General features: G+C 43.9%; 1 protein-coding gene across 1 annotated transcript in view; it reads right to left on the bottom strand.

Moving 5' to 3' along the window:
- The window catches only part of TECPR2 (tectonin beta-propeller repeat containing 2), a 131,709-nt gene that overhangs the window by 11,524 nt on the left and 92,953 nt on the right, over positions 1-27,232 (bottom strand). The window contains exon 16 of the mRNA XM_023518870.1: positions 21,969-22,117. Coding sequence (XP_023374638.1) covers positions 21,969-22,117 — 149 coding nt within the window. The remainder of the gene's footprint in view (positions 1-21,968; positions 22,118-27,232) is intronic.

The following is a 27,232-nucleotide window of genomic DNA, read 5'->3' as shown; positions in this document are numbered from 1 at the left end:
AAAATACTGTATCATTTAGATAACATGAACTATAAACATGACAAGTTGTTTCCTGGGATCAAGGCAATTTGTTTCTGTGTCAATAGACAGTACTTGTTAATTCTGACTTCAATGCCTCTTCTAATGTATTTGCCCAAGAGGAATTTGTCTGACTACAGCCACTGGACTAATGTGATCAGACCACACACTCCTTGGGGAAATGAGTCTGGTAACTACAGATGCTGGGAAGACTACAGCAAGGGTTCCACTGCTACTCACCTACAGGACTTGCACTGGCACCTTCACTAGTGGAAACTGCACAGACCAGCAGTCTTCCCAGTCCAACTTGCCCTGCGATTTTCACTAGAGTCTACTTTCTCTCCATTTTTACTAGACTGCAAGCTCCATGAGGACAGGACTGTCTCCTCCCATGCACACACAGCACCTGGTGCACAGTAGGACTTTATCCATTCAGTGACTGAATGGACCCACAGGAGGCCCCTCAGTGTGTGCTGCCTGAACCTCTCTGGAGACCTCCCAACTGGTCTCCCCATGCTGACACCCTCCCTGGCTGCCAACATTCTTGTCATCTGCACTAGGCACCTGGCTACCCTGCCTACCAGCCCAAGGGCTCCCCATCTAGGTGTCACTAGCCTCCACATGGCCCTCAGTTTAGGCTGGGGGGCTTGCAGGGGACCAACCCACTTATCATTTTCACCACTCTTGAAGCTCCAGGTGTTGTGGCTTTCCACAGAGTCACTGCTTGAGAACTGTGAAAGAAATTGGCAAACTAGATAGCAAGGCCTGGTAACTCCAGAACAATAACTTGGAGAAAAAGGTGACTATAACAGGGTCAAGAGAAAACGATGCCTCTTACTAACGAAAACTCTTTTCAAGGGTTCACAGAGAACATTTTGGGCTGAAAGGGACCTGGGAGACCAGCTAAGCCCAACTCTCACATTCTAGGTAAGGGAAGGGATGTGGGCAAGGCCAGAGTTGAGTCTAGAATGCAGGTATCTGGGGCACAGACTAGAGTACTTCAAACATCTAGCAGCCGAGTTTTTATCATAAGGCAGTGGTTCTCAACATTCCTAATGCCGCAATGTATTTTCATTGTTAAAGAGGGGTCACAACCCACAGGTTGTGAACCGCTGTCATAAGGAGCTTCAACATGCAGGTGCACATATGTGCACATGCTCACGAAAGTACTCACACATTTCCCTCAGCCAGAATGTGAGTAAACTGAGGCTGAAAGATAAAAACATTGAAAATTTCACAGCTGAAGGAACTGTTTGTTGGAGACAGATCATTTTGGTATGGACCTTATGGTATCTGACTTTTGGTATCTGACCTTGGATAGAATTCAGCAGGCACATTTTGGAAACATCAAAGCAGACTGATGAGAGAGCCTGCTTGACAGCAGCAAGAGTCACCTAGGCAAGACACCTTCAGGAAATACCCTAACTCAGAAGAGCAGTGATTGTCAAAGTGACATGTTGTGCCTTCTACATCACGTTAACTCTTTCCTCCAAAGTTATCTCCTCCCAATCCCTCTCTCTCTGTTTTAACATTTAATCCACTTAAAATTTGGCATATCCTGAATTCTTCTTTCCCTTAAGATTCAGGGTCCCCACCATGCACCATACTGCTGCTGTGGGTCAGTGGAGCTCTTAGGAGTCAATGAGGCATGTGGGTTTGTAGAGTCTTTTGTCACATGACTCTGTGGTGGCTGTACTTTCTTTTATTCTAGTCTATGCCTTCTAATTTCAGATAAGCTTGAAAACTAGAAGTCAATTCTGGTTTTCAAGCATATCTGAAATTAGACCTGTAATTAATACAGTGGATTTTCAGGGCAAAGGCTGACACACCAGGAAGAGCTGGGTGTCTACCTTCCTCTTAGGAAGCAAGGAGCCAGGTGACCTGTGAGGCTCCTAGACTCTGACCCTGGGGGGAGGTGGGTCCTGGCTGCTCAGAGGCCTGCTCTGCTAGTCCTTTATCCTCACCAGCCTGACGACCAACAGTTTTCCAAGTGAGGCTTGCACAGCCCAGCTCTGTGGAGCTGCCTCAGGGGCCCTTGGAAGGTATCCTGGACAGTTTCATGGAAGCAGCTTTGTTGTTACCTGTTGAACACATGTGGCTTAAGTACAAGATTTTATTTGGAGAACAGGTTCCACTGTTAACAATGTTTGAAAACTGGGCCAGGCATTGCGACTCATGCCTGTAATGATAGCACTCTGGAAGGCTGAGGTGGGAGGATCACTTGAGCTCAGGAGTTTGACCAAGAGCAAGCTCAGACCAGCTTGAGCAAGAGCAAGACCCTATCTCTACTAAAAACAGAAAAAATTAGCCAAGCCTTGTGGCGGGCACCTGTAGCCTTAGCTATCTCAACAACTTATGATACAATAGGAAGCCTTATCAACACCTACCACTCAAAGCTAAAGCAGGAGGATCACTTGAACCCAAGAGTTTGAGGAGGCTATGACCTAAACTGACACTAGGGTACTCTAACCTGGGGCAACAGAGTGAGACTCTTGCCTCAAAAAGCAAAACAAACCAAAACAATGCTTGAAAACTGATGGCCTAGGCTCGGTGCCTGTGGCTCAAGTGGCTAAGGCGCCAGTCACATATACCTAAGGTGGCGGGTTCGAATCCAGCCCAGGCCCGCCAAACAACAATGACGGCTGCAACCAAAAAACCAAAAAAATAGCTGGGCATTGTGGCGGGCACTTGTGGTCCCAGCTACTTGGGAGGCAGAGGCAGGAGACTCGCTTGAGCCCAGGAGTTGGAGGTTGCTGTGAGCTGTGATGCCATGGCACTCTACCCAGGGGGACAGCTTGAGGCTGTGTCTCAAAAAACAAAAACTGATGGCCTAGCCAAGTAGGGCTCCAGATGCTGGGTTCTGGACAAGAGAGATGCTTCACTGCTTCTTTCTTCTTCTGGTTGGCTGACTGGAAAGCTAGATCCACTCCCTGGTGACCCCTCCCGCACTGGCTTTAGTGCTTTCCTAGGCCTCTGAGTCTGGTCTGAAGTACAACTTCAGAGTCCAGCCAGAAACGACATCTGTTAATTGAGGGGGATGTGCTAAAGAAAAACACTCAGAAGTAGGTTTCCTGAGTGGCTGTCACATTCTGTCATTCCTGAACAGGGGCTGGCAAAGCCACATGTGACCTCTCTTCCTGTCCACCCCTCCAGATGCTATCACTGATATGGCCCAGGATGATTACACCCATGGCCAGTGTTAGGGGTCCCATGCTGCCATGAGACCACAACAGCAGATCCCAGCACTTGCTGCAGGTACTCTCTGAGATCTGGTCACTTAGCACTGAGTCCTGCTCCACTACTGCTCCTACAGGTAGGCTCTGGGACTGGCCTTTTGGTGAGTATAGATTAAGAGGAAAAGGTCTCTGAGATGATCTTTCCCTTCTACTCCTCCAGGGTCAGGCACCAGTGAGGGCCCCATGCAGCCTCTGTGCTGCTCATAATGTTACTGGAACACATGTATGTCAGAATGGCACAGGCTTCTCTGGGTATTTGTTTTAACCACTGTATGCAGTTGTCAAAGTCTGCATGCAGTTGATAAAGGCCTGCTGCAGAAGTGAGGGCATCCCATCTACACCCTGTGATTCTTCTCTAGGAATCACAGCCTCCCATAATGAGAGATAAGATTAGAGTCTAATATCCTAGAAAAGGACAATATATCCTCAGAATAGATTTTAAAGGAGAAGAGAGCTCAAAACCAATTATCAGGGATCAAATGGAGGTAGAGGGAAAAAAATTAGTTCCAAAAAAAATAATTGAAATTTCTTCAAAATGGAACCAATTCTGTCTGACACCATTAGATATCATTTTTGGAGGTCTTATATTTTCATCTGCAGGCAGCACAGTTGTGTTGATCAAACAACTTATGATACAATAGGAAGCCTTATCAACACCTACCACTCAAAGAAGTTTTGAGGATTAAAGGAAAACAGTGGCTATACTCTGAAGATTTATATACCACCAGTACTGAGCAGTTGAAAGGGATGACCTATACCCGTGGTTCTCAGCATTAGGTATGTGCAAGAGTCACCTGCAGAGCTTTGAAAAAACCAGAGAGGTTTCTGGGCAACGATGATAGAATAAACATGCACATCTACCCTTTCACTCCCTTCTGAACAACATTAACGTAAGAGAAAGAGTTAAAGAAAAAAAAAAAAAGAAAAAGAAAAAAGATCAGGGAGACTGAGAGGAGGAAAGAGCCATACAATTTTGGAAGATGGAAGGTAGATGGAAAGCAGTAAGGACTTAGCAGGTCCCAGAAGGGTGAAAGCAGTGGGGAGTGGGGGGTCTTTAGCCTGGCAGCCCAGTCACATTGCTCTTAGGGCTTCCAATCAGCCTTTTTGTGCCTCACTCTTAAAACCAGGGATGCTGACATTGAAAGAAAGCCTCTGTCACAGAAAAGACAAAATAGGGCGGTGCTTGTAGCTCAGCGGGTAGGATGCTGACCACATTCACTGAGGCTGGCAGGTCTGAACCCCACCCGGGGCCAGCTGAAACAACAATGACAACTGCAACAATAACAAAAAAGCCAGGCATTGTGGCAGGTGCCTAATAGTCCTAGCTACTTGGGAGGCTGAGGCAAGAGAGTCACTTGAGCCCAAGAATTTGAGGTTGCTGTGAACTGTGATGCCACAGCACTCTACCCAGGGTAACAGCTTGAGATTATGTTTCAAAAAAAGAAAGAAAGAAAAGAAAAGACAAAATAAATAGACAGAAACCAGGCAAGTCAGAGGACATAGAAACCATGCAGAAAGAAGAAACTCCAAAAACATCCTCAAGGAGACAAGAGAAGACTTCAGGAACATAAAACCACCACCAGAACTTTCGGAAGTTAAAAATGTGATTGTGGAAATAATCTGATAGGATTGGGGGAGTGAAGTTAAAACGGTCTTTTAGAAAGTAGGATAAAAGCATAAATAAATAGAATAGAAGAAAAAAGATAAGAAAAGCAGAGGCTAGTTTAGGAAGTCTACAACACAAAAGGAAATATTCCAGCAAGAGCATACAGAAAATAGGAGGGGCAGAGACAGAAAGCGGTCACCAGCAGAGTGATAGGATATTTCCCAGAACAAAGGACATAAGTTCCCAGCAGAAAGGATGAAATAGGCCCTCACCAAGGCACATCACAATATATCTGTTCTTAGAACACTGGGAATGAAAAGATGTTACAAACTCCTAGAGAGAAAAAAATAGGTTGAATATCAAGGATCAGGCATCAGAATGGCCTTAGGCTTTTTAATAGCAATGCTGGAAATCAGAAGATGGTGGAAGATGACCTTCCAACTTCTAAAGGAAAACGATTTCCAACCTACACTGCTATAGCCAGCCAAGGTCAAGGGTGAAAACAGATGAAAGACTTTCAGACAGAAGAAGTTCACTCACCACAAACCCATCCTCAGGAACTGACTGGAGGATAAACTCCATCAAAACCAAGGAAAGAGGAAACTAGGCGTCCAGGAAAGAAAGGCTCCACCACAAAAAGCTGACCCTAGGGCAAGAGCTAGACCCCAGGCAGAGGGCCACAAGGCCAACCTAGTGCCAGCCAACAGGGTCTGGGAAAGATCTTGATAAGATGGAGATGGGATCTGGCAAGTCCAAATGAAGGGAGAGGAGATTGAGACAGAGATTGGGGTTGAACATGTAATATTTGCCCTAGATGAACAAACAAGATAGTCATCAAGTCCAGGGAAAATAAAGTCACACAGGTGTGGCTGATCTCCTGCCCCAGCTTTGCAGAGCCCCCTCCTCACAGCACAGCCATGCTGGGTAGGCTGTAGCTATGGGAGGGCGGGCGTGTGGTGCTGATAGAGTGAGGTGATGTGAAAGCTTTGTACCCTTCTCTTCCAGTGAAAAGTCAACCAAAAACACCTAGGGCTAGAAGAATCAACAACAGCTCCCAAAGAAGTTATTCACAGATATGTAGCTGAAAGAATTGCTAGCTCTTTAGAGAGAAGTGGGTAGGAGACACTTCTTTACACCTTATAGATCCAGCTGACATAGATCCAACCTACAGTATTACGGTGATTAAAAATAAAAACCAACCAAAATGTCTAGGCCCCACCCCAGACCTGCTAAATTCATATCTTTAGGGAAGGGGACAAGACCTGGACATTGTTATTAATAACCTCCTCAGATGGTCCTAACATGGATCTGATCCTTTAATTTACTGATAGGAAAATAAAGGGGCAGTGAGTTTAGGGAATAACCCCAAAGTCACTTGGTCTCACATACAAAAAAGGAAATACATATATTGGTTCAAGTTCTGCTCCCCATGGGAACAGTCCTGGCTGGCAGGGCCCTGGTGTGTAGCTGATTCCCTGCCGTGGAGGTGGCCACATGCCATCCCCCCACTGCTCTGTCCAAGGCACCTACATTCAGACCAGCTGGAAGGAAATCTCTTGTTGGCATCATGGAAAGAAGCAATGCTGGCTCAGTGAGGCCTAACCAGGGTGACCAACAGTGCCAAGAGGCATATACATATACAGGTGACTGGTCCAGTCACTGAGGGAGATTAATGAGATTACAGTATGGATCAGCTTCCCTTGCTAAAAAACATTTTATGTCAGATTCTCCACATCTACTCCATCCTCGCCTCAAATCTCACAGATGTCTACCACTGATACAGCAATCTAGACCAAAGAATTTCCATGGTTCACTGCAGACCTTTGTTACTTGGATCCTGGCAAGCTCTACTGAAGAGCCTTCACTGACACCTAATACCTGTGGAGCTGGCCAGAGTCATCAGGCCAAGAGTCAAGCCCTTCTAAAGACGACACAAAGGATATCTTGAATCTTTGTTTTCCCACAACATCCTTTCTGCATCCTGTCATTCCAGAGGTTTGCTACTAGGATTTATTTAGTATTCAGAGGCCTGAAAAGCTCATGTTTCCCAGTGCTCAGGAGGGTCCCCAACAACGGACTGTCTTGTCTAAAGCACAAGGGAACTGTACTTTTCCTAACTCAGGAATACTGGGCTAGACTTACTGGACACTGAAAATGCTTACTGAATTCAAACAGCCTGTCCACAGGAACTAGAGTTGGGTCCCTTGGCACCTATATTTCTTTTCTTCCATAACCTCCTGCCCCCTCTTCTTTTGGTTATTTATCTTAACTCCAGAGATAGCTTCACTCTTTTCTGTTCCTTCTGCAACACCTGGCACAATGTAGGGAACCCTACCGTGATCATTTAATTTTCTTTTACAGTTTGATAAATATTAAAAACAGCTCTACAGAAGTACAACTGACATATATTATATTGCAGGCATTTAAGGTACACAATTCAGTGAGCCCGGACATATGCATCTGCTCATGAAGCCATTGACACATTGCCCCTGGAAATCTCTCCATGCCCCCTCCAACCAATCCCTAAGCAACCACTGATCTGAGTTGGTAAATAAAAAAAATTTTATTTTTTTATTTTTTTGAGACAGAGTCTCACTCTCTTGCCCTTGGCAGAGTGCCGTGGCGTCACAGCTTACAGCAATCTCAAACTCTTGTCAAGTAGCTGGGACTACAGGTGCTCGCCTATTTTTTGGTTGCAGTTGTCATTGTTGTTTAGCTGGCCTGGGCTGGGTTTGAACCTGCCAGCCTCGTTGCATGTGGCCGGTAACGTAACCACTGTGCTATAGGTGCCGAGCCTGTAAAATTTTATGTAAGTAAAATTCGTCAACAAATTTAGGCAATTTTCAACTGTATTTCTTCTTTTTTTCCCTGTCATTCTCCTTTTTTTCTTTAGGACTTTAATTTCATTTATATGAGACTACTTGAGGTGGTCCAATGTTTCGCTGATATTCTGAAAGCTTCTCAGTCTTTTTTCTCTCTGAGCTTCAATCTGGATAGATTTCATGCAGCTGTGCCTTCAAGCTCACTAATCTTTTCTTCTGCAATGTCTACTCTACCATAAATCTCATCCAGTATATTTTTCAGGCCAAGATTTTGTCATTTTTATCCCTAGAAGTTTGAGTTTCTAATATACTCCATTTTTTTCTACTTAAAATACTCGATCTTTCTCCTAGCTTTTTTTCTTTCCTTTTTTTTTTTTTTTTTTTGAGACAGAGTTTTTACTTTGTCGCCTTTGGTAAAGTGCTATGGTGTCAGAACTCACAGGAACCTCAAACGCTTGGGCTCAAGCAATTCTCTTGCTCAGCCTCCCAAGTAGCCTGGGACTACTGGGATGCCTGCCACACTGCCCAGCTATTTTTAGAGATGGGGTCTTGCTCTGGCTCAGGCTGGTCTCGAACTTGTGAGCTCAGGTAATCTACCCACCTCGGCCTCCCAGAGTGCTAGGATTATAGACATGAGCTATCCTGTCTGTTTTTCCTAGCTGCTGCTGCTGCTTTTTTATTTTTTTTATTGTTGGGGATTCATTGAGGGTACAAAGAACCAGGTTACCGCATTTGTTAGGTAAAGTCCCTCTTATAATTGTGTCCTGCCCCCATCTCCTAGTTTCTTGAACACATAAAATAACAACTATTTTCATGTCATGTCTAAATTTTACCATCTGAGTTATTTCTGGATCGGTTTCTATCACCAGATTATTTTTCCCCTTCATTCCTGCCTAGTAAATTTTGATTGGATACCAGACAATGTGAATTTTACCTTGTTGGTGTTGAATATATTTTTTTTCTTGGGCTTAGGTGATTCTCTTGCCTCAGCCTCCTGAGTAGCTGGGGCACTACAAGTGCCGGTCACAATGCCCAGCTATTTTTTTGTTGCAGTTTGGCCAGGGTCAGGTTTGAACCCACCACCCTCAGTATATGCGGCCAGTGCCCTACTCACTGAGCCACAGGCACTGCCCAGGTGATGAATATTTTTGTAATTTGCAAATATTCTTGAGCTTTGTTCTAAGATGTTGTTAATTAGGAATAGTTTGAACTTTCAGAGTCTTGCTTTTAAACTTTGGCAGACAGGACCAGAGCTGCATTTAGTATAGGGCTAATTTTGTTTCATAACTGAGGCAAAATGCTCCTGAGTATATATGGCCCAGTTATGGCTAGAATGAACTGCCTAACAGAAGACCTCCTGGCTGGTCACAGGGAACTGTGTCACATACTCCTTCCTCAAACATGGTCTAATCAGGCTACCTGGGCTGGTCTTCAGTGGTCCCATACTAGAAACAAGATAGCAATGCCAGGCATTAGTCCAGGTTTGCTGGTACAGCCCCTCCTGTACCCTGGAAAGGGTATCATCTTGTCAGTGTCCATGCATCATGTTCCCTCTACTTAGAATGTCCTCTGTCCTGCCTGCCTGCTACCTTCCTACCCACCTCTTGAGTTCCTACACCATTACCACCATTATCAGCTCTTGTAAGAGCCTGCTGACCAGCTGAAGACCCTGACAGCACGTCCCCCTCACTGCCAGTTCCCACAGCACTCTGCCCACAGCTTTAGAAAGACAAGTGCCAGAATTTCTGCTTTAAGAGCCAGTGGTCTGTGTGTGTGTCTCCATGGGAGTCGGTGAATGGCACCTGGATGGGACTACTCTTGCAATACTGCCTTCTGTACCATGGGCCTTGAGGACAAGGGGCTCAGGAGTCCTGGCAAGACCACTGACTACACTGAGGCCAGGGACTTGTTTTCTCCAGGTTGTGCTTCTCTCACCTATAGAAAGCAGTGGCTAAGTTATATGCTTCCCGAAATCTCCTTCTAGCTCTACAATTCTTTGCGTGGGGTGGAAAAGGAGGGGAGAATGACCTACAGGGGTTCAGATTTTTATGGAGTGGAGGGGTCCAAAGAGGTCCCCTAGAGCAGACAGGTGCACAATGACCCACAAAAAATAGGTCCCTTGTGAAAGAGACGTTATTCTCCCTGATTATAAAAAAGTCTCAAAAAAAAAAGTCTCCTGCCCATTACGGGAAAATATGGAAAAGAGAGATGAGTATTGTAACAACTCATAATCCCTTGATTTAAAATCAAAATCTTTATTGTAGTTTCATCTAGGTTTTTAGTGGGATCTTACTGTTTTATTTTATAAAATTGAAACCACACTGCAGACACCGTTTCAGAGGATACTGTGAGCAAAACAGAAACAGCACTCAGTGGGTACATATGAAGACGTAGGCAGGGCTCTGGGTGTTGCACACCCTGGTAGGGCACCTCTTTTCTTCCCAGAGGAGGCAGAGCACAGGAAGCCTCAGGGCAAGGTCTGGCTTGAGAGCCACTAATCCACTTGAACGGCTCTCCTTACCCATATCCTACAGACATGATTTTAAATGGCCTTTCAGAGTCCATCCTCAATTATTTATACTATCTATAATTGTGATGCTGGTGGCAGTGGCTCATGCCTGTAATCCTAGCACTCTGGGAAGTCGAGGGGGGTGGACTGCTTGAGCTCAGGAGTTCAAGACCAGCCTGAGCAAGAGTGATGCCCTGTCTCAACTAAAAACTAGAAAAATTGGCTGAGCATTGTGGTGGGTGCCTGTAGTTCCAGCTACTTGGGATGCTGAGGCAGAAGGATCCCTTGACCCCAGGAATTTGAGATTGCTGTAAAGTAGGCTGACACCATGGCACTCTAGCCAGGGACAAGAGTGAGGCTCTGTCTCAAAAAAAAAAAAAAAATCTGTAAATACAAAATATCTATAATTGTAATAATTTGCAAACTGGACTTTTCACCACAAGAGTCAGGTGCCACATCTGTTCTTACCACATACAATTTTACTGTATGACTATGACAGAATCACATTTCACTATTATAAATAATACAACAATGCATAGCTTTGGGGACATTACTGATTATTTCCTACTAAGACCGATTCTTAGTAAATTGCTCAGAATTATGAACTATTTATTCCACAAGTTCATTATAATACAATCAGAAAATAATGTCAACTAAAGGGAGAAAAAAACCTCAGCCATAACAGCACCACCCAACTACTTTAACATTTGCTATATATATTTATAGACTTTATCAACATGTATATAATATTTTTTTTACACCAAATAGGAATCATATCAAATATGCTGCTTGTAACTGGTGCTTTTACTTAGCATATTATGAATATCTCTCCATGGGAATAAAAACTCTCTGTGGGCTGGGCACCTGTAGCTCAGTTGTTAGGGCACCAGCCACATGCACCGGGGCTGGTAGGTTAGAACCTAGCCCTGGCCTGCTAAACAAACAAACAAACAAAATAGCCAGGTGCTGTGGCAGGCGCCATAGTCCCAGCTACTAGGGAGGTTGAGGCAAAAGAATCACTTGAGTCCAAGAGTTTGAAGTTGCTGTGAGCTATGACATTACAGCACTCTACAGAGGGCAACAAAGTGAGACTCTGTCTCAATAAAAAAAAAATAAATAAAGGCTCAAGCAGCTAAGGTGCTAGCCACATACACTTGAGCTGGCGGGTTTGAATCCAGCCCAGGCCCACCAAACAACAACGATGGCTGTAACCAAAAAATAGCCAGGCATTGTGGTGGGTACCTGTAGTCCCAGCTACTTGGGAGGCAGAGGCAGGAGAATCACTTGAGCCTAGGAGTTGGAGGTTACTGTGAGCTGTGATGCCACAACACTCTACCGAGGGCAAGAGCTTGAGGCTCTGTCTCAAAATAAATAAACAAAACTAAATAAAATACTCTCTGTGAAGTAACATATAAAAATTATAGAGTATTTTACTAGATAAAAATATCATAGTTTAACCTCCACCCCTTCATAGTAAAACCTTGGTAACATACCCCTTAAGAATCAAGGGACTTCCGAGACACTGATCGTATAATTAGTAACTTTTTTCTTTCTCTTAGTGAAAGTGGGGACTCTTGCTCAGCGCCCAAGCACAGTGGTTACGGTGCCATTCATTGTGGCTGGTGGGTTTGAACTTGGCCTGGGCCAGCTAAAACAACAATGACAACTGCAACAATAAAAAAGCCAGGCATTGTGGCAGGCACCTGTAGTCCCAGCTACTTGGGAGGCTGAGGCAAGAGAATCACATAAGCCCAAGAGTTTGAGGTTGCTATGAGCCTTGACACCACGGCACTCTACCCAGGGCAACACACACACACACACACACACACAAAAGTGGGGACTCTGCAATAGCATTTCTGTCTAGTGTGGTGGCACATGAAACTCTGTAGTGCCTGTCACAGAAGAAATGTAGCTCCACGCTGCAAGGGGGATGCAGTGCATGGAGTAACTCCTTTGTGAAATTTGTGTCCAGAAATAAGGCCGACTTGCTATTTAGTGTTATAGGGATTTTTCTGAGACAGAGTCTTGCCCTGTTGCCCAGGCTAGAGTGCTGTGGCATCAGCCTAGCTCTCAGCTACTTCAAACTCCTGAGCTTAAGCAATCCTCCTGTCTCAGCCTGAGTAGCTGAGACTACAGGCACACTCCACAGTGCCTGGCTAATTTTGTATTTTTAGTAGAGACAGGGTCTCGCTCTTGCTCAGGTTGGTCTGGAACTCTTAAGCTCAAGCGATACTCCTTTCTCGGCCTCCCAGAGTGCTAGGATTATAGGAGTGAGCCACTGTCAGGCCTGTTTAGTGTTTTTCATCATGAAATGGAGATAGATTTAATCCCCAAATGAGGAAAGAAGGATCTAAGTATACCCATGGCCTAGCATATTTATTTTAGAGGGAATACAGCCCAAAACTCTTAGAGGCAGGCATTCAGTTATACCTACAGAGCTTGGCTTTGGGTTGTGGGTACCCCCTTCCCTGGCTGTCTTTGTCCCATGGTGAGTGGGATCCCAGCTGGGTGGGAACATGGCTGCTCAGACATCTGAAGTAGTCCTACCTTCACCAGAAGGGTGAATGAAGGAAGAAGAGCATCAAGTCCAAGTCCTGCTCACCACTGTCTAAAATCAGGAGTAAAGGGAAGCAAACTCCTTTCCTTGGCTTCTGTCTTGATTCAATGAAAGGCTTAGCTCAGGTGGTGGAGGGGGTCTTCTCTCACATGAGTGCTTTTCTTTTTCTTTTTTGAGACAGAGTTTCACTTTGTTGCCCCTGGTAGAGTACCGTGTCCTCACAGATCCAAGCAACCTCAGACACCTGGGCTCAAGTGATTCTCTCACCTCAGCCTCCCAAGTGGCTGGGATTACAGGTGCCTGCCATGACGCCCAGCTATTTTTAGAGGTGGGGGTCTCATTCTAGCTCATGCTGGTCTTGAATTCATGAGAGCTCAGGCAATCCACTTGCTTTGGCCTCTTGGAGCGCTAGGATTACAGGTGTGAGCTACTGTCCCCAGCCATTTTCATTACAAGTTTTTCTAATGAAGCTTCCTGTTTTTAGGTGTGAACTTTTCTTTCTTTCTTTCTTTTTTTTTTTTTTTTTTGAGATAGACCCTCAAGCTATCCCCCTGGGTAGAGTACTGTGGCATCACAGCTCACAGCAACCTCCAACTCCTGGGCTCAAGCGAGTCTCCTGCCTCAGCCTCCCAAGTAGCTGGGACCCCAGGCGCCTGCCCCAACGCCCGGCTATTTTTTTTTTGGTTGCAGCTGTCATTGTTGTTTGGCGGGACCAGGCTGGATTCGAACCTGCCACCTTAGGTATATGTGGCTGGCGCCTTAGCCACTTGAGCCACTTTTCTAAAGATCTTGATGTGTAAGGTTCCATCCTGCTACATCTCTGCCTACAGCATCCAAGAGGACTGTGAGACAATACTCTCACAAGCATTATTATCCATCTTTCTTTTTGTTGAGACAGGATCTTCCTCTGTCAACTAAGCTAGAGTACAGTAGCATCATTGTAGCTCACAACAACTTCAAGCTCCTGAGCTCAAGTGATTCTCCTGCCTCATCCTCCTGAGTATCTGGAACAATAGGCATGTACCACTATGCCTGGCTAATATATTTTTGTTTTTATTTTGTAGAGATGGGGTCAACTTGCTGTGTTGCTCACGCTGGTCTTGAACTCCGGGCCTCAGGCAATCCCCCTGCCCCAGTCTTCCCAAGTGTTAGTGTTACATGGTGTGAGCCACCATGTCTGGTTTCATCTTAATATTTTATTTGCCTTATTCATCTAACTAAAATACCTCAAGAAACTGAATTTAAAATATATATTTTTAAATGTTAGTTGGGCTATTTGCCAATTATATTAGTCTTGGTTTTCCAAGTTCCTCTCTTTTCTAGGCAAAGTCAGCCTATAATTCAGACAGAGTAAATGATCCTTGCACAACCAAGGGTGCAAGTCCATATGGAATGCGACAGCTGGAAGGAGGGCCCTCTTACCATGTGAGGCAGGAGCAGAGGGGTTAGAACAGAGGGGACTCTGCTCCAGAGAACATACGGGATGCATAGAAGGATAGCCTGAAAGAGGAGGTAGGCCAGACTGAGTGCCGAAGGCTAGGTACTCACTGCCTCTATTCAAGCACACAGACCCATATGACATGAACCATTACATCAGCAACTGGGCTAGTTTTGAGGTATCTTCAAAATAGACACAAACTCTTCAGCTGAAATAGCGAACTCCAAACTTTTAACATGCAAGGACTATATTTTCTCCAAAGCCTTCCAAATGTTAAAAAAGTCTGAAAACTGAGTCATTTGTTTTGAATAAATTGTTAAAACTTTACCCCAAAATTACTACAGGAGGGAAGTTTCATCAAAGAAGAGCACAAGAAATAAAAATAGACATGCTGTTTCTAATTTTAAAAGATTTCTGTTGCTTCACTTCATGCACCCTTAGCATCCAATCCCTGCTTCCATTTCTGTTTCAACTGCAAATACATCCTATATGCAGACAAAGAAACTGAAGAATAAATGAAACGAAGTACAGGGTGGACCAAAGTTCATAGGCAATTTAAAATAGTTTAAATTGGCTTGGCACCTGTAGCTCAAGCGGCTAAGACACCAGCCACATATACCAGAGCTGGCAGGTTCGAATCCAGCCTGGGCCTGCCAAACAACAATGACAACTACAACCAAAAAAAAAAAAAACAACAAAAAATAGCCGGGCGTTGGGGTGGGCGCCTATAGTCCCAACTACTTGGGAGGCTGAGGTAGGAGAATTACTTGATCCCAGGAGTTGGGAGGTTGCTATGAGCTGTGATGCCATGGTACTCTACCCAGGCGGACAGCTTAAGGCTCTCTCTCAAAAAATAAAATAAAATAAAACAGTTTAAATTTAAAATATTTTAAATCGCCCACGAACTGTATGTCTATCCTGTATAATAGAAAAGATGTCAATTGTGATAAAAATATGTAAATCCCACTTATTTTCTAATATTTGAATTTGGCCAAATCTTCCTGAGTTTGCAAATTAATGATCTTTCCTCCCTCTCTCTTTCTTTTCTTTCTTTTTTTTTTTTTTTGAGACAGAATCTCACTTTATTACCGTTGGTAAAGTGCCATGGCATCACAGCTCACAGCAACCTCAAATTCTTAGGCTCAAGTGATCCTCTTGCTTCAGCCTCCTGAGTACCTGGCACTATAGGTGCCCGCCACAATGCCCCACATGGGTCCCCACATGGAACCAGGCCAGAGTCAGTAAAGCTATTTTTTTCTTTTTCTGTGAATGTTTTATATTTTATCATTCCTTTCATTATTGCCTTCTTAAGCTCAGTTTACAATAGAAAAGAGATAAATTATACATTATCCAGTCAATTTACTATTACCTACAGAGTGTTATGTATCTCCATTTTACATAAAAAGAAACATTTTTCAGTATTCATAACAATTGCTCCATAGAGGATTATGAGTAGTCAACATCAAACCCATCTCGCAATAACTGAGAAAATGACAAAAAAAAAAACAAAACCCATCTCTATTTTCAGACAAACCAAGCAGCTTTAGATAAGAAAACACACATGACATTGTATCCTAATTCCTAAATCTGTAGTAAAGATGTGTTCAGAGAGAAGTATAGTAAAGCTATTTTTTAAAAGATAGGGTCTTAAAATCCTGAGCTCAAGCAATCCACCCACCTTGGCCTCTCCAAATTAATGAATTTTCATCTTTCCACTTACTCCTCACCTCATTTTTTCAGACCCTCTACAATTCAAGAAATTTGTGTAGGCTTCATCCTAAAATAACATGTATAAGGGTCACCAACCTGTGACACATCACCATAGCATAGTGCTCCACTGTGGCTCTGGCAATTAGTACCCTGGACCAGGCCCTGGGCCTCAGAGCCATAAAGGGGCCCAAGTCAGAGTCACACACCTGAGTCTCTGTCCCAGCTCCCAGACCTACTAGCTGTGAGCCCTCAGGCAACTTTCTTAACCTCTAAGCTGGTGTTTTCTATCTGTCAAATGTAGATAGGGATAGCTACTATCTGGGTTATTATGAGGAGTTGGGGGGAAAGATGTGTTTAAGGCAGTTAGCCTGGCACAAAGTGAGTATCCCACAGCACAGCCTGTCATCACTTATTTTTATTTATTAATTTTTTTTGAGACAGAGTCTTACTATGTCGCCCTTGGTAGAGTGCCATGGTATCACAGCTCACAGCAAGCTCACACTCTTGGGCTTAAGCAATTCTCTTGCCTTAGCCTCCCAAGTAGCTGGGACTGCAGGCATCTGCCACAATGCCTGGCTATATTTTGTTGTAGTTGTCATTGCTGTTTGGCAGGCCTGGACTGGGTTCAAACCCGCCAGCCCCAGTGTATATTGCCAGCACTCTAGCTGCTGAGCTACAGGCACTGAGCCTATTTTAATTTTTTTAATATCATTTATTTTTAAATAAATAGAGACAGGGTCTTGCTCTTGCTTAAGCTGGTCTTGAACTCTTGGCCTCAAGTGATCTTCCTACCTAGGCCTCCAGACTGCTAAGATTATAGGCATGAGCCACTGTACCTGGCCCTGTCATACTTCTGATCTCAGCAAACTAAGTAGGCAGTCTAGCAACCTGGGAGAAGCATGCTCTCCTCAGACCACAGCGAGCCCTGAGGGGCAATGCCTGGGAGCTGGAAGGCCTGGTTCTCTGTCTGAGCTCAGTCATACTAGTGTGATGCTGGACAAGCTGCTGGACTGCTCTGAGGAAAACCTTTCCTCATAAGTGAAAGAGAACTCTCCTTGACTGTTCTACTTCTCAAGATAAAAAAGGGTTAAGGACAGGGCAGTGCTTAGAAAAGCCCAGTACAAAGGCCTGTGCATATATAAAGACTGATTTTATTTTTCCCATGGGAGCCAATTTGAAAAGTATTTTGTATCTACAGAATGGATGGGCAAAGTAAATTTCTTCTGTAGCACACTAAAGGCTAACTGAATGAGAAAATGTGGCTCCATTCAGCAGAACTACCAGAAATAGTTAATGTTTAACAGTCCATTGAGCAATCACTACTTTATTCAGAGCACAGCTTTGAGGTCTTTTCATGTGAATTTGTTCTATTTTGGCCATTTTTCTGGGCAAAGCAGTTGATTGCCATAGTCAATAACGCATGCTAAGTAAAGCTTTTCCCCCTCATTCTAGCTTTGCTTCCTAGAGATTATTCTAGAATCCATATGGAGACAGGATTGGGAATAGTGGTTTTAGGTGGTACTCAATGTAACCCCACTGGCAGGTGCCCGTGTGGCCCGTGGCTGTAGGTGTGCAGCAAGCAGAGGCACAGGCAGCTCCAGCTCCAAGCCTGGCTGCTCTCTGCCAGTCCCACTCTCCCACATCCTGGCCTGTGGCTCACTGGGAAAGGATGAGGTGAGTCACTTGATAATATTCTTTGCTATAACAAGTACTGCAAACCTTGCTCTCGCACTCAGTATCCCTTTACTGACTCTGGCTGGTTCCATGTGGAGGTCCTACAAGCTTTACAACCCAATGCTACTGAAGACACCAGCTAACTATAAAGAACACTGCTTGGAGCTACCAGAGTAACAACACTATCAGCAAAGCACTGTGCACAAGAATGTGTGGAAGAAATAATAGAGATTAGAGTTTAGAGGAAATAGCTGAAATAGAAATTAGGAAAACAATAGAGAAAATGAACAAAACCAAAAGGAGGTGTTTTGAAAAGATCAATAACATTAACAAACATTTAGTTACATTGGTTAAGGCAAAAAGAAAGCTTTGAGGAGCTGAGGCAGGAGGACTGCTTGAGACCAGGAGTTTGAGACCTGCCTCACTAACATGCAAGACACAAAATAAAAATAAATTAAAAAAGAGAAAGAATATTTAAATTATTAAAATCAGAAATGAGGCTCGGTGCCTGTGGCTCAAGTGGCTAAGGCGCCAGCCACATACACCTAAGGTGGCAGGTTCGAATTCAGCCCAGGCCCGCCAAACAACAATGACGGCTGCAACCAAAAAAACTAGCCAGGTGTTGTGGCGGGCGCCTGTGGTCCTAGCTACTTGGGAGGCTGAGGCAGGAGACTTGCTTGAGCCCAGGAGTGGGAGGTTGCTGTGAGCTGTGATGCCACGGCACTCTACCCAGGGGGATAGCTTGAGGCTCTGTCTCAAAAAAAAAAAAAATCAGAAATGAAAGAGAGGACATTACTACCAACCCTATGGAAATAAATAAAAGACTATGAGAAAATACTATGGGCCAGGTGAGGTGGTTCACACCTGTAATCCTAGCACCTGGGCCACGGCAGGCAGATTGCTTGGGCTCAGCAGTTCAAGACCAGCCTGATTAAGAACAAGATTCCATCTCTACTAAATAGAAAGTGCAGTGGTTCACTCCTATAATCCTAGCACTCTGGGAGGCTAAGATGGGTGGATGCTTGAGCACATGAGTTGGAGACCAGCCTGAGCAAGAGTGAGACCTTGACTCTGCTAAAAATAGAAAGACTGAAGCAAGAGGATTGCTTGAGCCTAAGAGTTGGAGGTTGTTGTGAGCTATGATGATGCCATGGTGCTCTACCCAGGGTGATAGCTTGAGACTCTGCCTCAAATGAATGAATGAATGAATGAATGAATGAATAAATAAATAAATAAATGGTGGGTGCCTGCAGTCCCAGCTACTTGGGAGGCTGAAGCAAGAGGATCACTTGAGCCCAGGAATTTGAGATTGCTGTGAGCTGTGATGCCACGGCACTCTACCCAGGGCAACAGAGTAAGTCTGTCTTACTCTATACCTACCAGGATGACTAGAATAAAAAACTGGACAAAACAGCTGAGTACTGTGGCTCATACTTGCAATCCTAGCACTTTGAGAGACTGAGGTGGGAACATTACGTGAGCTAATGAGTTTGAGATCAGCCCAAGCAAGAGGGAGACTCTGTCTCTACTAAAAATAAAAAAATTAGCCATGCATTGTGGCAGGTGCCTATAATCTCAGCTACTTGGGAGGCTTTGGCAGGAGGATCACTTGAGCTGTCGAGAGTGAGGTTGCAGTGAGCTATCATGACATCACTGCACTCTATCCCACATAACAGAGTAAAACCTTGTCTCCTGAAAGTTAAGTATACAATCAACATATGACCCTGTAATTCCACTTATAGGGATATAGCCAATAGAAGCAAATCCATATTTTTTCACAAAGACTTGTACACAAATGTTCGCAGCAGCATTATTCATAGTAGTCAAAACGTAGAAACAATTCCGATTTCTACCAACTGACAAATAGAAAAACAAAATGTGGTCTATCTATAAGGTAGCATGTTATTCAGTCATAAAAAGGAATGATGAACTGATACAAGCTACAACATTGGTGGACTCTGAAAACATGATACTAAGTGAAAAATCTTACACAAAAACGTCACATATTATATGGTACAATTAACATAAAATGTAAAAATAGAAAAAGCTATACAAATAGAAAAATCAGTGGTTGACTCTTTGAGATTGAAGATTCTTTAAGAAAAGGGAGTGACTATAAATGGGTAAGGGGTTTTACTGGGAGTGATAAAAATGCTCTGGAATTGGATAATGGTGATTATTGTACAACTTTGGGAAGATACTAAAAACCACTGACTTATATATTGTAAAAAGGTACATTTTTATGGCATGTGGATTATAACTCTTCAAAGAAATAATACAAAGTTGTTAGAAGAAAAAAGGAGTATGTTGACAGTGATGTACAAAAAGAGTCCACTTGGCTGGAGGCACCAAGAGAGTACAAGAACAATAATGAAACTAACTGTAAATCAGCTTTACTTTTCATTATCACTGGCCCCCAGCTATGCTGAACAATGTCAGTGATAAATATTCTCCCTGCAGGGTGGACTGTTCCCAGTGTGCCACTCTTTTTTTCTTCTTTTTTTGAGACAGAGCCTCAAACTGTCACCCTGGGTAGAGTACCATGGCATCACAGCTCACAGCAACCTCCAACTCCTGGGCTCAAGCGAGTCTCCTGTCTCCGCCTCCCAAGTAGCTGGGACCACAGTCGCCCGCCACAACGCCCGGCTATTTTTTGGTTGCAGCTGTCATTGTTGTTTTGGCGGGTCTGGGCTGGGGATTCGAACCCGCCACCTTAGGTGTACGTGGCTGGCACCTTAGCCGGTTGAGCTATAGGCGCCGAGCCAAGCGTGCCACTCTTAACATGCCAATGTGTGCAGAGGAAAAACAGAACATTATATCATAATTCATTATGTATAACCTCATGTTTGCAGAGTCCTTCCTCCCCTTCCTTCCTTCTTTCCTTCCCTCCTTCCTTCCTTCCTCCCCTCCCTCCTTCCCCCTTTCTTCCTTCCTTCCTTCCTTTATTTATTTTTTACAGGCAGAGTCTCACTTTGTTACCCTCAGTAGAGTGCCATTGCGTCACAGCTCACAGCAACCTCAAACTCTTGGACTCAAGCAATTTTTTTTTTTTTGTAGAGACAGAGTCTTACTTTATCACCCTCCGTAGAGTGCTGTGATGTCACACAGCTCACAGCAACCTCCAACTCCTGGGCTTTAGGCAATTCTCTTGCCTCAGCCTCCCGAGTAGCTGGGACTACAGGCACCTGCCACAATGCCCAGCTATTTTTAGAGATGAGGTCTTGCTCTGGCTCAGACTAGTCTTGAAGCAATCCACCTGCTTCAGCCTCCCAGAGTGCTAGGATTACAGGCATGTACACCTCGCCCAGCTCTTGTGCAGAGTACTTTACAGTTCATAAAGGTCACAGACCTTTCCGTCCCCATATCCCTGGAAAGGAGGAAGAGCCACCCCATCAGGACACAAAGCCTTCTTATGGCCATAATACTAACATCCATGGAACTGCCACAGAACTCAGGACCAGACTCCTAATCTCAGTCAGGGTCTCTCAGCACACTGCCCAGTCTGATGGGCAGCACTGGTGTCTTTGGAACCACCCCTGCCCTTTGTCCTACATCTCAGCCACCTTATCCCTGTGGGCTCACAAATGCCTAGAATGCAGATGGTCACAAACAAAGGCATTTCCTCAAACTCTTGATTTCTTTTCTGACTCTACTTAAGGGTCCTCTGTTCAAGGACTAACCACTCTCCCCATACCAACCTTCACATAGGGCAACTTCATGTCTTTTCCAACTAAGTCACAAGCTCGGGATCACCAGGGGTCTGAAGAAATAACTCACTAAATCACAGGCCCTAATTATAAATTTTAACAGAAATATACTTAGTACAGGAACCAAGCCTACTAAAACTTTAGGGATAACTAAATAGTATGCGAAAATCAAACATCAACTTGTGATTTGGGTGGTGAAATAGGCAAGAGAACAAAAACACCGAACGTTAGAATACTCTCAACTAAAATATGGCAGAAGTCAGGCAGGGGTGGGTGGACGGGAAATAGAATTTCTTCAACAAACCAGAGAAGGCACTCCAAAAACGCTGGAGAGAGCATTTCTGTGACTAGATTTTAAGTGACCTTTACTTTCTTCTTTGTATTTTTGAGCACTTTAAAAAAAAGTGTTCATTCTGTAAAAAGTCAGAAACAAAATATTTTTAGTTTGGAAGGGGAAAACTTAAGTGCTGGCTCAGATAATATTTAATAATCTGTTCAACTCTAAACTTCACAAATATCAAATTCCATGCTAAAGATGACAAAGACAGAGAGTGTGTTGACCCTGGGGACATGCCCCTTCCTCCATACGGGGTGGCCTGTAGAGGCAGCTGTGGTCCTTTTCACTAGTAACAGCATTTTAACAGCTTCTGTCTCACTGAGGAGCAAGTTTCCACCAGTTACCACTGCTTACCTGCACAGGTGGCTCAATCATTATCCAGGCAGGAAGCATCAGACTGGGATTTAAAGGCTGGGTTCCTACCCGGAAATAAACTCCACCCTTGGAATCACAGGCCCAGATGTGCTGATTTCCACATGCCAAGCTTGTCAGTTTTATAGCTCCTGTAGACAAAGAAAAAGTACACACACTATAATTATATTTGTACAATGACTAAGTTTTCATTTAATCTATGAACTTTGATTTTTATCCTTCAAAGAAAGAGATGAGGGTGTACTTTCAGTTGACCTCTGATGCTGAGTCATCTATCTATTTTAGTCTATCCACATTGGGTGTGTGTACTTGAACGGGCTGAGATTTATTATTTAAAAAATTTTTTTTTGAGACAGAGTTTTACTCTGTCATCCTGGGGAGAGTGCCAAGGTATTATCATAGCTCACAGCAACTTCGAACTCCTGGGTTCCAGATAACCTCTTGCCACAGGCTCCCAAGTAGCTGGGACTATAGGTAGGTACCAGGCGCCTTGACAGCTGGCTGGTTTTCTATTTTTAGTGGAGATGGGGTCTTATTCTTGCTGAGGCTGGTCTGGAACTCCTGAGCTCAAGCAATCCCCTTGCCTCAGCCTCCCAGAGTGCTGAAGGCCTCTGGCCGTCCTGCCACCTGCCAGGCACCACATGGTGTCCCTTCTAGGCTAAAGCAAAGTACCCTGGGATTTGTATCTCAGTGTGGGTACCAATGTCAGCTTCATTAGACATATAACCATTGCCAGTGAATTCTAGATTTGGGAAGAGGAAATTCCTATTTATAGATAATCTTGATCTTAATTAGAATTAAGAAAGGCTAGGAGTGGCAGCTCACACCTATAATCCTAGTGTTCTGGGAGGTCAAGGCAGGAGTGAGGGGTAGGAGCCGGTTCACCTGAGCTCAGGAGTGCCAGACCCTGTTTCTACTAAAAAAACAAACAAACCAAAAAAATAAACCAATGGTTAGAGCGCTGTACCCCGGGGGTGGCGGGTTTGAACCTGGCCTGGGCCTGCTAAACAAAAATAAAAATAGAAAAAACTAGTCAGGTATTGTGGCAAGCACCAGAGACGTTTAGGGAAGAGAATCACTTGAGTTTGATGCTGCTGTGAGCTATGATGACACCAGGGCATTCTACATTCTACACAGAGTAACAGAGTGAAACTTTGTCTCAAAAAAACCTCCAAAACCCATAAAATTAAGATTATCTAAGACAAAGAATCTTCATTTTTATTTTTATATTTCATTTTGTTAATTAAACTGATTATAAGAGGAAAGGAAATGCAAAGTACACCTTTTAATAAAAGAGATTACATTTGCTAATAGTCTATCTGGCAAAAAAGCAGTAGTTGATCGTTACTAGAGTGCTGGAGGACAGGCTCTCAGCAAGTTCTTTATGTCCTCATTTCAAATTTCACAACAATGATGCACAGATATCATCCCAGTTCACACAGGAAGCCACTGGCATTCATTCATGAAGAGATTTGCCCAAGATCAAATTGCTAGTCTTTTATCAGATGCATGTACTGTGAATCTAGTCTGTAGCTTGCTTTTTCAATTATTTAACAGTGTGTTTTGATGAAAAGTTTTTAATTTTGAATTTCAAGCACAGAAAAAAAGGTGTACAGTTACATTAGCTGGTGGTGCTGCCTGAGGATGGAGTGTGGGTAAGACACCTCCACAAGGCTGGCTGCATGCTCATGCCGTGAATCCAGAGGCACTGCCTTCCCACAGGTGATGCTGATGTCAGATGACAGCCCCTGGGAGTGTACCAAAACATGCAGGCATGATTCTGCCATGTGGCAATCTCATCATGCCTTCAGTTATGATATCAACTGAAACCTACCAATGCACCACTACACAAAAAATTATTATTCCTTTCTGCATTTCCTAAAAACAATGATTTCTTTTATACTAAAATTAATTGTATTTTTCTCCTTCCTTGATCTTGCACAGATGTCTTACTAGGGACACCCTAGAAGGAGTATATATTCAGCACAACTATGATCTATGCTCCTGGAAAATAAATCTTAAAATAACACAAAAGAACTCCTGGAATTCTTATATTACATATGAAAAGATCTATACAGATCAAAATAAAATACCTTCACTTCAGCAGTAAACTCCAGAAACAGCTGAAACAAATGCTAATTTAAAATTATTTCATGGGCCAGGTATGATGGTTCATATCTGTAATCCCAGCACTCTGGTAGGACAAGGTGAACAGATCCCTTGAGGTGAGGAGTTAGAGATCAACCTGAGCAAGAACAAGACCCTGTCTCTACCAAAAATAGAAAAAAGTAATTAGCCCAGCATTATGGTGGCTGCCTGTAGTGCCTGCTACTCAGAAGGCTGAGCCAGGAGAATTGCTTAAACAGGTTGCTTGAGCTTAGGAGTTCAAGACCAGCCTGAGCAAGATCAAGACCCTGTCTCTACTAAAAAATAGAAAAACTGATGCAGAGGATCTCTTGAGTCCAGGAGTTTGAGGTTGCTATGAGTTATGACCCCATGGTACTCAACCCAGAGACCCAGTGAAATGCTGTCTCAAAAAAATTAATTAATTAAAAATAAATAAAAATTATTTCACATTGGAATTTTTTTTTGTTTTGCAGTTTTTGGTGGGGGCTGGGTTTGAACCTGCTACCTCCGGCATATGCAGCCTGCGCCTTACTCCTTTGAGCCACAGACGTCACCCGGAATTTTTTTTTTTTTTGAGACTCTTGGTAACCGAGTGCTGTCACATCACAGCTCACAGCAACCTCAGACTCTTGGGGGTGATTCTCCTGCCTCAGCCTTCCAAGTAGCAGGGGCCACAGGTGCCCGCCACAACGCCTGGCTATTTTTAAAGACGAGGTCTCATTCTGGCTCAGGTTGGTCTTGAACCTGTGAGCTCAGGCAATCCACCCACCATGCCCTTCCAGAGTGCTAGGATTAAAGGCGTGACACCTGGTCCCACATCGGAATCTTTGACCTTTCCTAAGAGGAACTCCAGGTACTGGTGATCATGCTAACAGAGTCACATAGTGACAAAACCACTTTGGCCAGCATCTCCAGTTAGCAGTAAATAGCAACACTGCCAATATTGAAAATGCAGTTCATATTGTAAGGTGGACATCTTTTTAGAATGTAAAAGCCTACTTAAAGATATACTTTGGTTATAAACCATCTTATTCTAAGTTGAAGAGACAGGCCAAAGATGAAAGTTTAATTGAGGGCAGTTTTTCACTCTACCTCACGTCTCAATCAGGCTGCCTAAACACATAAGGTCTATGGGTCTGTGCCATATGGAGATGGTCAGAGACCTTGGCCTTCTGCAAACACTTCCTGGCTCTCACATCCCCTTGGAGTTAGGGAGGGCGCCATGACTAGTTCTGGAGATAGGCTGTGAGCACAGTGATATGTCACTTCCAAACTGAAGCACCACAGAGCTGTCACAGGGCCTTCCCAGCTCTTCCCCTGCTGCAGAGACCAAGACTGTGGAGCCACAGAGGTAGATCAGTAAACTGCCACCCAGAGGACCCACACAGTGCAGCTGACTACACGGAGCATAGCCCACTGTGTGAAGTCACTGCTGTCTGGGGCTTGCTACTATAGTGTAGCTCAGCCTAACACACTGAAAATTTCCAGCCTGTCCTTGTTTTCTTTTTCTCTCATTAAAAAAAAAAAAAAAAGTTTTTAGATCTGAAACAATGGCATTGGTATTTTAATGAGGATTGTGTTGAATCTGTAAATCACTTCAGGTAGTATAGTCATTTTAACAATGTAGTTTCTGCTGATCCATGAGCATGATATGTTTTTCCATCTGTTTACATCTTCTACGTCTTTCCTCAGTGTTTCATAGTTCTCCCTATAGAGGTCTTTAATGTCCTTCATTAAATATATTCCTAGGTATTTTATTTTCTTTGTTGCTGTTGTGAAAGGTATCACATCTTTGATTCACAGCTTAACTATTGTTGGTATATATGAAAGCTGAGTTGTGTACAGTGATATTGTAACCTGAGACTGTGCTGAATTCATTTATGAATTTCAGGAGTGTTTTGGTTTAATCTTTGGGGTTTTCTTTTCTTTTTTATTTTTTTGAGACAGAGTCTCACTATGTCACTCTTGGTAGAGTGCCATGACATCACAGCTCATAGCAACCTCAAACTCTTGGGCTTAAGTGATTCTCTTGCCTCAGCCTCCCACGTAGCTGGGATTATAGACACCCACCACAACGCCCGACTATTTTTTGGCTGTAGTTGTCATTGTTGTTTGGCATGCCTGGGCTGGGTTTGAATCTACCAGCTCTGGTGCATGTGGCTGGCGCCCTAGTTGTTGAGCTATAGGCGCTGAGCCAGGGGTTTTCTATATATAAGATCATATTGTCAACAAAGAGTGATAGTTTGACCACCACTTCCCACATTTGAATACCCTTGATTTCCTTCTCTTGCCTGATTGCTCTGGCTAGGACTTCTAGTACCATGAAGTGGTGAAAATGGGCAACCTTGTCTGCTTCTAGTTCTAAGCGAGAATGCTTTTAATATTTCCATGTTCAATATGATGTTGGTTATAAGTTTATTATATATGGCATTTATAATTTTGAGGTATGTTCTAAATCTACTAACTTTTTAAGTGTTCTTTTTGTTGTTGTAGTTGTTGAGACAAGAGTATTATCCTATGCCCTGAGCAGAATGCAATGGCATTGTACCTCACTGCAACCTCAGCCTTTGAAGCTGCTGGGATTACAGGCACTTGTCCATGGTACCCAGCTGTGTTTTTCCATTTTTTTCATGAGTCAGGGTCTCACTCTCACTCAGATAAGCCTCAAACTCCTGAGCTCAAGCAATCCTCCTGCCTCAGTCTCCCATAGTGCTGTGATTACAGGTGTGAGCCAGTGTGCCTGGCTTTTTAAATGTTCTTATAAAAGAGTGCTGAGGCCAGGCGTGGCGGCTCACTCCTGTAATCCTAATACTCTAGGAGGCAATACTCTAGGTGGGTGGACTGCTTGAGCTCAGGATTTTGAGAGCTGCCTGAACAAGAACAAGACCCCGTCTCTGGCTCGGCACCTGTGGCTCAAGCGGCTAAGGCGCCAGCCATATACACCTAAGGTGGCGGGTTCGAATCTAGCCCAGGCCTGCCAAACAACAATGACGGCTGCAACCAAAAAATAGCTGGGCACCTGTGGTCTCAGTTACTTGGGAGGCTGAGGCAGTAGACTCACTTTAGCCCAGGAGTTGGAGGTTGCTGTGAGCTGTGATGCCACGGCACTCTACCCAGGG

The sequence above is a fragment of the Otolemur garnettii genome, unplaced genomic scaffold, assembly GCF_000181295.1.
Source record: "Otolemur garnettii isolate 467f Iridium unplaced genomic scaffold, OtoGar3 scaffold00149, whole genome shotgun sequence".
Classification (NCBI taxonomy): Eukaryota; Metazoa; Chordata; class Mammalia; order Primates; family Galagidae; genus Otolemur; species Otolemur garnettii.
Note: the sequence above shows the minus strand (reverse complement) of the source record. Positions and strands in the feature narration are given on the sequence as shown.